Genomic DNA, 13,370 nt, shown 5'->3' with positions numbered 1-13,370 from the left:
CAAGTAGATATACCCATATCTGCTCAAATCATCTGTGAAGGTGAGAAAATAACGATACCTGTTGCGAGCCTCAATATTCATCGGACCACATACATCAGTATGTATGATTTCCAACAAATCTGTTGCTTGCTCCATTGTTTCGGAGAACAGCGTTTTAGTCATCTTGCCCAAGAGGCATGGTTGGTAAGCATCAAGTGATTCCAAAAGCCCATCAACATGGAGTTTCTTCATGCGCTTTACACCAATATGACCTAAACGACAGTGCCACAAATAAGTTACACTATCATTATTAACTTTGCATCTTTTGGCTTCAATATTATGAATATGTGTATCACTACGATCGAGATCCAACGAACCATTTTCATTGGGTGTATAACCATAGAAGGTTTTATTCATGTAAACAGAACAACAATTATTCTTTAACTTAAATGAATAACCTATTGCAATAAACTTGATCAAATCATATTCATGCTCAACTCAAACACCAAATAACACTTATTTAGGTTCAACGCTAATCCCGAAAGTATAGGGAGTGTGCGATGATGATCATATCAATCTTGGAACCACTTCCAACTCATATCGTCAATTCACCCTTAACTAGTCTCTGTTCATTCTGCAACTCCCGTTTCGAGTTACTAATCTTAGCAACTGAACTAGTATCAAATACCGAGGGGTTGCTATAAACACTAGTAAAGTACACATCAATAACATGTATATCCAATATACCTTTGTTTACTTTGACATCCTTCTTATCCGTCAAGTATATAGGGTAGTTCCACTTCCAGTGACCAGTCCCTTTGTAGTAGAAGCACTTAGTCTCAGGCTTAGGTCCAGATTTGGTCTTCTTCACTTGAGCAGCAACTTGCTTGCCGTTCTTTTTTAATTTCCCCTTCTTCTTCCCTTTACCCTTTTTCTTGAAACTAGTGGTCTTGTCAACCATCAACACTTGATGCTTTTCTTGATTTCTACCTTCGTCGATTTCAGCGTCACGAAGAGCTTGGGAATCGTTTCCGTTATCCCTTGCATATTATTGTTCATCACGAAGTTCTAGTAACTTGGTGATAGTGACCTGAGAACTTTGTCAATTACTATCTTATCTGGAAGATTAACTCCCACTTGATTCAAGCAATTGTCGTACCCAGACAATCTGAGCACATGCTCACCGGTTGAGCTATTCTTCTCCATCTCGTAGGCAAAGCACTGTCAGAGGTCTCATACCTCTTGACACGGGAATGAGTATGAAATACCAATTTCAACTCTTGGAACATCTTATATGCTCTGTGGCGTTCAAAACATTTTTGAAGTCCCGATTCTAAACCTTAAAGCATGGTGCACTAAACTATCAAGTAGTCATCATATCGAGCTTGCCAAACATTCATAACGTCTGCATTTGCTCCTGCAATCGGTCTGTCACCTAGCGGTGCATCAAGGACATAATTCTTCTGTGCAGCAATGAGGATAATCCTCAGATCACGGATCCAATCCGCATCATTGCTACTAACACCTTTCAACTTAGTTTTATCTAGGAACATAACAAAAATAAAACAGGGAAGCTAAATGCGAGCTATTGATCTACAACATAGATATGCTAATACTACCACGACTAAGTTCATGGTAAATTAAAGTTCAATTAATCATATTACTTAAGAACTCTGAAAGGATCGATATAGTTGACTAGAGGGGGGTGAATAGGCAACTAACAATTTTTAGCTTTTCTTTACCAAATTAAACTTTGCATCAAAATAGGTTGTCTAGATATGCAACTAAGTGGGCAACCTATATGATGCAATGACAACAAGCTCGCAAGCAAATAAGAGATATAACACGAGTAAACTTGCGAAAGTAAAGGAACGAGATAACCAAGAGTGGAGCCGGTGAAGACGAGGATGTGTTACCGAAGTTCCTTCCTTTTGAGGGGAAGTACGTCTCCGTTGGAGCGGTGTGGAGGCACAATGCTCCCCAAGAAGCCACTAGGGCCACCGTATTATCCTCACGCCCTCACACAATGCGAGATGCCATGATTCCACTATTGGTGCCCTTGAAGGCGGCGACCGGACCTTTACAAACAAGGTTGGGGCAATCTCCACAACTTAATTGGAGGCTCCCAACGACACCACAAAGCTTCACCACAATGGACTATGGCTCCGCGGTGACCTCAACCGTCTAGGGTGCTCAAACACCCAAGAGTAACAAGATCTGCTAGGGATAGGTGGGGGGAATCAAATTTCTCTTGGTGGAAGTGTAGATCGTGGCCTTCTCAACCAATCCCGAGCAAATCAACAAGTTTGATTTGCTAGGGAGAGAGATCGGGCGAAAATGGAGCTTGGAGCAACAATGGAGCTTTTGGGGGAAGAGGTAAGTCAACTTTGGGGAAGAAGACCCCCTTATATAGTGGGGGGAACAAACCAACTATTACCCCCACTTCTGCCCCGCAGAGAGCGGTACTACCGCTTGCCACTATACGCGGTACTACCTCTCCTCCTCGCGGTACTGCCGCTTGGCCCAGAGCGGTACTACCGCGGTGGGAGGGCGGTACTACCGCATACGAGCGGTACTACGGCCCCCCACTGCCGCGGCCAGTACCGTAAAACCCGACACGAAAAAAGAGCCCTCGAATCGAGGCGGTACTAGCACGAGACCACCGCGGTACTACGGCTGGGGGCTACCAGCGGTACTACTGCTTTGGAGCGGTACTACCGCTCCCAGAGCGGTACTACCGCTTGTAGCACCCAAGCGGTACTACCGCTCCGTCCCGCGGTACTACCGCTGGGACCAGAGAGAGCACACAGTTGGGGCTAACAGCGGTACTACTGCTCTGGAGCGGTACTACCGCTCCAGAGCGGTACTACCGCTTGTAGCACCCAAGCGGTACTACCGCTCTGGCCCGCGGTACTACCGCAGGGACCACAGAGAGCACACTGAGAAGAGAAACGAGCCCATCATCGAAACGGAAAGGCTCGGAGGGAGGGGCAAAGGAAGTGTACGTGATGATTCCGCCCTAGCCTTTCCAAAACGGACCCCCTCTTGATAGAACGGTGATCCCTATGAAACTAGTCCACCAAACTAATTCGAAAGGACTACACCGTCTTTGCTTCAAGCTCCGAGGGGAGGGAATCGTCTCGTGCCAAAAGGATGAATCTCTGAAAAACACTCAATGCACACGATTAGTCCGCAAAAGCATTGTCATCAATCACCAAAACATCTTAGGGATAAATATGCCCTTACAAACTCCCACTTAGATAGACATCCCTCTAATCATCTAAGTGATCACATGATCCATATCAACAAAACCATAACCGGTCATCACGTGAGATGGAGTAGTTTTCAATGGTGAACATCACTATGTTGATCATATCTACTACATGATTCACGCTCGACCTTTCGGTCTCAGTGTTCCGAGGCCATATCTGCATATGCCGGGCTCGTCAAGTTTAACCCGAGTATTCTGCGTGTGCAAAACTGTCTTACACCCGTTGTAGATGAACGTTGAGCTTATCACACCCCGATCATCACGTGGTGTCTCGGCACGACGAACTTTGGCAACGGTGCATACTCAGGGAGAACACTTTTACCTTGAAATTTAGTGAGAGATCATCTTATAATGCTACCGTCAATCAAAGAAGAATAAGATGCATAAAGGATAAACATCACATGCAATCAATATAAGTGATATGATATGGCCATCATCATCTTGTGCCTTTGATCTCCATCTCCAAAGCACCGTCATGATCACCATCGTCACCGGCGCGACACCTTGATCTCCATTGTAGCATCGTTGTCGTCTCGCCAACTATTGCTTCTACGACTATTGCTATCGCTTAGTGATAAAGTAAAGCAATTACATGGCGATTGCATTTCATACAATAAAGCGACAACCATATGGCTCCTGCCAGTTGCCGATAACTCGGTTACAAAACATTGATCATCTCATACAATAAAATTTAGCATCATGTCTTGACCATATCACATCACAACATGCCCTGCAAAAACAAGTTAGACGTCCTCTACTTTGTTGTTGCAAGTTTTACGTGGCTGCTATGGGCTGAGCAAGAACCGTTCTTACCTGCACATCAAAACCACAACGATAGTTCGTCAAGTTGGTGATGTTTTAACCTTCACAAGGACCGGGCGTAGCCACACTCGGTTCAACTAAAGTTGGAGAAACTGACACCCGCTAGTCACCTGTGTGCAAAGCACGGCGGTAAAACCAGTCTTGCGTAAGCGTACGCGTAATGTCGGTCCGGGCCGCTTCATCCAACAATACCGCCGAACCAAAGTGTGACATGCTGGTAAGCAGTATGACTTGTATCGCCCACAACTCACTTGTGTTCTACTCGTGCATATAACATCTACGCATAAACCTGGCTCGGATGCCACTGTTGGGGAACGTAGTAATTTCAAAAAAATTCCTATGCACACTCAGGATCATGGTGATGCATAGCAACGAGAGGGGAGAGTGTGTCCACGTACCCTCGTAGACCGAAAGCGGAAGCGTTAGAACAACACGGTTGATGTAGTCGTACGTCTTCACGATCTGACCGATCCAAGTACCGAACGTACGACACCTCCGAGTTCAGCACATGTTCAGCTCGATGACGTCCCACAAACTCCAATCCAGCAGTGCTTTGAAGGAGAGTTCCGTTAGCACGACGACGTTGATGATGGTGATGATGATGCTACTGATGCAGGGCTTCGCCTAAGCACCGCTACGATATGACCGAGGTGGATTATGGTGGAGGGGGCACCGCACACGGCTAAAAGATCAATGATCAATTGTTGTGTCTATGGGTGCCCCCCTCCTCCGTATATAAAGGGGGGGAGGAGGAGAGGGTCGGCCAAGGGAGAGGCGCGCCCAAGGGGGCAATCCTACTCCAAGTAGGTTTGCCCCCTCCCTTTCCTATTCCAAGAAGGAGAAGGGGGAAGGAGGAGGTGGAGAGAAGGAAGGAGAGGGAGGGGGGCGCTGCCCCCTTCCCTTGTCCAATTCGGACTGGGGCAAGGGGGGCCGCGCGCCACCTCCTGGCTGCCCTCTCTCTTCTCCACTAAGGCCCAGTTCTTTTCAGGCAAGATTCTACAGAATCAGGATTCTAGAAAATTCTCCCAGAATCTGCTTCTCCCAGAATCTGTCGTCGAGTTCTTTTCAGAGATTGTAGTTTGAGATTCTAGAAACTGTTGTGTGTTGAAATGTCTGTACTACCCTTAGACAGAATTTGTTTGATGAAATGTTAACACTTTGTTGTTTCTAACAGTAACGGAAGTGATTTACGAATGTCATAAAAAGTGCTAAATATTACAATGGATTTAAAGTTTTTTTTCATTACAGAAAGTCCATAAACTAAAAATATGAACAATCTCAAGGTACGAGACTAGCAGCAATCGCATCACGTGTTGCGTTCATGGTACCATCATCTTCTGGTGGTAGAGCGTTGGCACCTGTAAACGGCAATGGAGGTTGCACATATGCATCATCCGCTAGTGGAGCATACCATTAGCATTGACATCAGCAAGCATCAATCCATCCATCCATATAACAAATTCAAGCAACAATCCATCTACCTATTTTATCTATCAACAATAGCTAGCATCAATTCAAGCATTATTCAAGCATGACGAAACAGAGAGATGCAAAAAGGAGGGCTCACCGTGAGCGTCGGCGTCGAACTTTGAGGGACAGGGCGGACTGAGGGGCGAGGAGGAGCTGAGGAGGGAAGTTGGCCGGTGGGGGCGGCGACGGCTTGGCCTGGCCGGCGGCGGCGCGGCAACCCTAGCCGCTGCCGTGAAGCTGACGGGGCGGGGCGAACTGCCGGGCGGGGAGAGCAGGGCGGACCGGGCAAGGGAGGCTGGCCGGCGAGGGCGGGGGCGGGCTAGCCGGCGGGGTGAGGGCGGCCTGGCCGGGGGCGGGGGCGGGCTGGTCGGCCGGGGCGGGGGTGGCTTGAAGCTCCTCTGCCCCGATGCGGTGCAGGAACTGGGAGATGAGCGAGCGGTTGGGTGCGTCCGCTCGTTTTCGGGGTCCTGGGCTGGACTGCGGGGTGGCATTTTGACCATAAATACGTCATACAATAGGGGTACAGCTATACTTCGAAACGTTTTCTTTGGTGGGACTTGCCAGAATCCTGAGATTGTGGGAGAAACCAGGTATTTTGGGATTTTGGGATTGCACTAGGATTCTGGAGAATCCGGTTGAGATTTTGGAAGTTCAATCGAGTTCTTTTCGCTCGGGATTTTCGGGACCAAGATTCTCCATAATCTGCTCAAAAGAACTGGGCCTAAGGCCCATAAGGCCCAATAGCTTCCCCGGGGGGGGGGGGGGTCCCGGTAACCCCCGGTACTCCGGTATATGTCCGAAACTTCCCGGAATCCTTCCGGTGCCCAAACATAGTCCTCCAATATATCAATCTTTACGTCTCGAACATTTCGAGACTCCTCGTCATGTCTGTGATCATATTTGGGACTCCGAACTACCTTCGATACATCAAAACACAAAAACTCATAATACCGATCGTCACCGAACTTTAAGCGTGCGGACCCTACGGGTTCGAGAACTATGTAGACATGACCGAGACACGTCTCCGGTCAATAACCAATAGCGGAACCTGGATGCTCATATTGGCTCCCACATATTCTACGAAGATCTTTATCGGTCAAACCGCATAACAACATATGTTGTTCCCTTTGTCATCGGTATGTTACTTACCTGAGATTCGATCGTCGGTATCTCAATACCTAGTTCAATCTCGTTACCGGCAAGTCTCTTTACTACATCATCTCGCAACTAACTCATTAGTCACATTGCTTGCAACGCTTATAGTGATGTGCATTACCGAGTGGGTCCAGAGATACCTCTCCGACAATCGGAGTGACAAATCCTAATCTCGATCTATGCCAACTCAACAAACACCATTGGACACACCTGTAGAGCACCTTTATAATCACCCAGTTATGTTGTGACGTTTGGTAGCACACAAAGTGTTCCTCCGGTATTCGGGAGTTGCATAATCTCATGGTTATAAGAACATGTATAAGTCATGAAGAAAGCAATAGCAATAAACTAAACGATCATAATGCTAAGCTAACGAATGGGTCTTGTCCATCACATCATTCTCCTAATGATGTGACCCCGTTCATCAAATGACAACACATGTCTATGGTCAGGAAACATAACCATCTTTGATAAACAAGCTAGTCAAGTAGAGGCATACTAGGGACACTCTGTTTTGTCTATGTATTCACACATGTATCAAGTTTCCGGTTAATACAATTCTAGCATGAATAATAAACATTTATCATGAAATAAGGAAATAAATAATAACTTTATTATTGCCTCTAGGGCATATTTCCTTCATTGAATGTCAGCATGCACCGGTGATCCAGATCCTATTCGGCGCCTTAAACGCCAGTTACATGCTATTTAGCCAACTGGTGCACACCCCCTCCGCTCTGGACCGACCCATTTATTTATTTTTATTGTTTTAAACTCCAAAAATAATTCACGTGATGTGGTTCGAACTACAAACCTCCCAGTTCAGTACCAAAGGCACTAACCAAGTGGGACTCCCGGCAATTTGCAAAAAATAAAAATAAATCTCATGTACTTTTTTATTTTTTTATTTTTTTTCAGAATCGATGAACTATTTTTTCATAATGGATGAACTTTTGTTAATTATATATATATTTTTAAATCTATGAATTTGTTTTTCAATTCTGTCTACCTTTTCAAAATAGACGGACTTTTTTCAATGTTGTGTTTTTTTAAATCGATGAACTTTTTTTAAAATCCATGAACTTTTTTGTAACTGACAACCTTTTTTTGTGTTTTTTCCGCTAAAGTGAATAGTTGACCGATGAATTAGTCGACCACGACAAAATGCAATCGGGAGACCAACGAAAACGGTTGAATGCGATCGAGTGTCGCATTCTTCTTGGGCTGGCCTATGAGCGGGGCCACGTGAGCGCTAGGGAATGGTTCAGGCGCTTAAGGCGCCGAATTATTTTATAGCAAAACTTACGGGGAAAGTATCGGGTGCTCCCAGCCTTATGGTGCTCCCTGTGCTCCGATGTAAAAAACACACTTTTAAATGTTTCAAAAGATTTTAGAAAAATATATGAATGTTTGCAAGGAATGTGACTACATCCTCTAAAAGTTTCCGGTCCAAATTTGGAATGCACATTGAGGAACAAAAAGGTGAAATCTAGCATGAATAGTTTAAAAAAGACAAAACCAACATTTGACACTATTTACATTTGGATTTGTCTTTTTTGTTTCTTAATGTGCAATTCGAGTTTTGACCTGAAATTTTTAGGTGTTGTATTCACATTCCTTATGAACATTCACAATTTTTTTGAAGCATATAAAATACTTTTTTAACATTGGAGCACCGAGAGCACCATAAAGCTGGGAGCAGCCGATACTTTCCCCAAAACTTAAGGCGCCAAACCGGGACAGCAGGACTCCGAAAAGTGGAAAAAAGAGCTTTGGGCTTCTCTCTATGTAATCGGCCTACTAAGAGCGGCAATAGGCCCGGCCCAAACAGCGGGAGGGAACTAGGGTCACGTCTTGCTTTCTTTTTCCAACTTATAGCAAGAATCGCATACCTCTCCCGTGCCAGCCAGTCTCCCCCCTCCCTCCCTCCACCCGCCGCCGCCGCCACCCACAAACCCTAGAAACCCTAGCTCTCATCCCCTCGCCCGAGACAGCCATGGCGGAGCACGACCTGACGGCGAGCGTGGCGGCGTGGATGGACCCCCACCTGGTGCTCCCGGTGCTGGAGTTCCTCCAGGAGCGCGGGGTCTACGCCGACGAGGAGATCCTGCGGGGCAAGATCCGCCTCCTCGGCGGCACCAACATGGTCGACTACGCCATGGACATCCACAAGTCGCTCCACGGCACCGACGACGTCCCCGCCGACATGGTCGCCCGCCGCTCCGAGGTCGTCGAGAGGCTCCGGGCCCTCCAGGAGGCCGTCGCGCCCATAGTCGCCTTCCTCTCCAGCCCGCAGCTCGTGCAGGAGCTCCACGCCGACAAGCAGTACAACCTCCACATGCTCCAGGAGCGCCACCAGATCGGCCCGGACCAGATCGAGGCCCTCTACCAGTACGCCAAGTTCCAGTACGAGTGCGGGATGTACTCCGACGCCGCCGATTTCCTGTCCCAGTACCGCGCTCTGTGCACCAACAGCGAGAGGAGCCTGAGTGCCCTGTGGGGGAAGCTGGCGGCGGAGATACTGATGCAGAACTGGGATGTCGCGCAGGAGGAGCTCAACAGGCTCAAGGAGATGATTGATTCCAGCAGCTTCACCTCGTCGCCTGTGAACCAGCTCCACAGCAGGATATGGCTGATGCACTGGAGCCTCTTCATCTTCTTCAACCATGAGAATGGAAGGAACGGGATCATCGACCTCTTCTTCCAGGACAGGTACCTCAATGCTATCCAGACCAACGCTCCCCATCTTCTGAGGTACCTTGCTGCTGCAGTTGTTGTCAACAAGAGGAGAAGGAACATGCTTAAGGAACTCATCAAGGTCATCCAGCAGGAGCAGAACAGCTACAAGGATCCCATCATTGAGTTCCTGGAGTGCCTGTATGTCAAGTATGATTTTGATGGCGCTCAGCAGAAGCTCGTCGAGTGCGAGCAGGTTATACTGAATGATCCTTTCCTGGGCAAGCGCGTTGAAGAGAGGAATGGCATCGCTGTTCCTCTGAGAGACGAGTTCCTTGAAAATGCTCGCCTGTTCATTTTTGAGACTTACTGCCGTATACATCGCTGCATCGATATTGGTGTGCTTGCGGAGAAGCTGAACATGACCTATGATGAAGCCGAGTTGTGGATAATGAACATGGTCAAGAGTTCCAAGCTAGATGCCAAGATTGATTCAGTGACGGGAACTCTCATCATGACGACCAATCGTGTTGATGTCCATGAGCAGATTATTGAGAGCATGAAGAACCTCAATGCCAGGACCTACATGCTAGCAAAGAGCGTCGTGGATCCAGGGCATGCAGCAGCACAGCAGGCTGCTCGGTGAGACCAACAGATGATCTGCAGCTTTGAGGCGGTAAAAATTACTTTGGGAACTTTGTTGTTAGGCAGTGACTTCGTTGCTAGTATTTGAATCATATTGCTACAGCTTATGCTGATGTTTTAAATGCTTTGTACTCCTTTTACTCAAGTTTATCGTCCTATGAATTAATACTGCAAAAGACGTTTAACGCATTTCCTTGCTGAGGTGTCATTGCATATTTTACTGTCTTTCTCGGCCTGTCTGCAATTGTCTTTGAGCTCCCTGTTGTCTGTCTAGCTTAGCTTCCTGTTAAACATTTTTGTGGTTTACAGTTAAGTCCGTAACTGTCCTAAGGCTGTAGCATGTGTGTATGTGTGATGGCTCATCTTCCTCCACAGCTTCTCTCGATTTGAAGCAAACAACTAGGAGAGCATATATTCTACGCCCTCCATCCCATGATATAAGACATTTTTGCGGAGGGAGTAGTTATTACAAATAACTACTGGAATGCATAACAATTACAAGGCACATAGACCGTATCACAATAAATCATGGTGGAGTCAAATTTTGATTACTGTTTGGAGGCATTCATAACATGCATGGATCCTGTTATTTGATGGACCCAAGTTTGCACTGAAATTGGGTCCGAGTTTTGCTCAAAGCTATGTAAATGTCCTATAAGGCTGTAGTGTGTATGTGTGGTGGGTCATCTTCCTCCACAGCTTCTCTCGATTTGAAGCAAACAACTAGGAGAGCATATATTCTAGTTATAGTTATTACAGATTGCTACTAAAATGCATAGCAATTACAAGGCACATAGACCGACTCCAGCTGCACAATGAATCATGGTGGAGTCAAATTCTGATTAGTGTTTGGAGGTAGAAATAACATGCATGAATCCTGTTCTTTGATGGACCCAAGTTTGCGCTGAAATCGGGTCTAGAGTTTTGTTCAAAGCTATGTATTTGTGTCCTGAGGCTGTAGTGTTGTATGTGTGTACTGAGTTGGTGTAGCATAGGGCCTACTGCATCTTTATAAGTCCTTTTAGAGATTCAGTATGGACTTTTTAAAGATTCAATATGGACTACATACGGATGTATATAGACATATTTCATAGTGTAGATTCATTCATTTTGCTCCGTATGTCGTCCATATTGGAATCTCTAAAATGACTTATATTTAGAAATGGAGGGAGTAGTGTTTGGATGCATTCGTAACATGCATGGATCCTGTTAACATTTTTTAGATTTACAGTCAGGTCAGTAGGGGTCCTGAGGCTGTAGCATGCGTGTATGTGTGTCGTCAGGCTGTCTTCTCTTGACTACTCTGAGTTGGCGTGGCCGAGGGCTCCATCATCCTTCGGACTATCTGGCTCATTAGAACTGGTGCTACACACCAGTTTAACCATTGTTGTTCCATGTATAAGTAACTACTGAAATGCATTGCAATTATAGGGCACATAGACTGGCTCCAGTTGCCCTATGAAACTGTAAGGGCATGTACAACGCCGGTGCTTAGGCGGGGCGCCAGGCTTCAATTCCTAGTCGTTATGGCTGAATCCCGATTGATCAGAGGATTTTCCCCATTTTTCGACATGCCGGCCCCATTCTCTTCAATCGGTTGGTTTACTGAGATCCCAAGCTCTCCGCCCGAGGACAGCGAGGCTGGTCCTCCCGACTAAATTCTAGGATTTGTCATGTGTTAAACTGTTGTTGTGCTTTCAGATGCACGGCAGTGACAGTTTGGTGTCGTTGAGATTGATGACGATGACGATGTTCTTACCCCCCAAAAAGTGGCATTGAACTCACGAAGTGGCTAGTGTTGAAATTGATGTCCATCACTACTGCTTTTTTATGTTGTCCCGTGGAAGGACTATGAATTCTTTAGCGAGAGCAATATGGCAAACTTTTCACTGCAAAAAAAAAAAAAGATCTTCCATGTTAGCATGAATCTCTCGCGGATTATGGGTCAGGAGGACTGTCTGCAAGTTGCTCAATCAGGATAATCCCATTTCTAACTGAATATGAATAATATTCTGTGGCTCATGAATTAGTCACGTTTCAAAGCTAACATGCGTATATTGTGTACTTGTCTGTAGCATTGCCGGTCTTCTTCTTTTTAGCATTGCCGGTCTGGTGGATTGAATTTTTTTTTTGAAACGAGGCAAAAGACTCGGTTAATTGATGAAAAACCGGGCTAAAACCGAAACAACCCAACCCATAAACACATGGGCACCGGCCAACCTGGCCACCGACATGGAACAGACTCCACGACAACCTGGCCACCGACATGGAACAGACTCCACGACGGCACATGCCAACAGATGGCCACACGCACGAACAACTGACAACTCCGACTTTGACGACGATCATCGCCTGAAAAATATGCAGGACTTGCGCCGACCGTGCCCGCCGCAAACGACCACCGAGCGCCTGTCATCGTCATCACCTGGACTCGCTCCACCGTAACTCCGACTTCAGAGCAACAAGGCAACCCACGAAAGAGCACTTCCGACACGCCGTGAAGATCCGACTACCGAAGCCCGAGCCGTAACCCAAGCTCCTCTCGACGCCATCATCGTTGCCAAACAGAAATTAGCGCCCCCGAAACAGCCGCCTCAGCAACCACGCGGCGAAGATGCCGCCATCCACCGCGGCGAAGATGCCGCCTTCCACCGGTCTCCGGTTGTAGCCGGCTCCGAGACGATGCCCCCAAGGAGGAAGAAGACGTGGAGACACCTTCATCGCCCGATCCCGCGGATCTGAGGATTCCCTCCGGAGCCAAGGCTGTGGGAGAAGCACCACACCAAAACGACGCTTCCAAGAAAGAGTGCGGCGCCCGCGGGCGTCGCCGTCGCCGGATCCGGTAGAGGCCGGAGAAGGATTTCTCCCGGAGATGCTCAACCACCGCAAGCCCGAACCAGCCGGCCACCAAACCAGCACCGCAGAGCACCGAGGGGAAGCTCCTGCGCCTGTCCCAGCTGAGGCTGTCCCGCGTGACCCCCCGGCCAAGAGCAGACGTGCTGCCGGGTCCTGGGCGCGCACCGCCGTCTCCACCAACCGGTCGACCCCGCTAGAGGAGGCCGCCGCCCCGGCATGCTGCTCCGGCGAGGCGCAGCCGCGCCGCCAGCACCCGCACCACTGCGTCCACCGCAGATCGCCCCACGCCCCGCCAGCCAGCTCCGACGACGCGCCCAGCCGCAGCCACGCCAGATCCGACCAAGGCCGGCCGAATCCGGCCGCCACGCACCTTCCGCCGTCCCTCTGCCACGTCCCTCCGCCTGCGCCGGAGCAAGGGACCCACACCAATGACCGACGCCACCGAACACCCGGAGCGGCCTCCGCGACGCCTGCCGTTGCCGAATCGCACCCGAGC

General features: G+C 47.9%; 1 protein-coding gene across 1 annotated transcript; it reads left to right on the top strand.

Moving 5' to 3' along the window:
- The first annotated feature begins 8,591 nt into the window (after nt 1-8,591).
- Nucleotides 8,592-10,211, top strand: LOC123121895 (eukaryotic translation initiation factor 3 subunit E). The gene has a single exon (XM_044541987.1). The coding sequence runs from the start codon at nt 8,694-8,696 to the stop codon at nt 10,017-10,019; it is 1,326 nt and encodes a 441-aa protein (XP_044397922.1). The 5' UTR covers nt 8,592-8,693; the 3' UTR covers nt 10,020-10,211.
- The last annotated feature ends 3,159 nt before the right edge of the window (nt 10,212-13,370 follow it).

The sequence above is a fragment of the Triticum aestivum genome, chromosome 5D (genome assembly GCF_018294505.1).
Source record: "Triticum aestivum cultivar Chinese Spring chromosome 5D, IWGSC CS RefSeq v2.1, whole genome shotgun sequence".
Classification (NCBI taxonomy): Eukaryota; Viridiplantae; Streptophyta; class Magnoliopsida; order Poales; family Poaceae; genus Triticum; species Triticum aestivum.
This window is presented reverse-complemented; position numbering and strand designations above follow the sequence as displayed.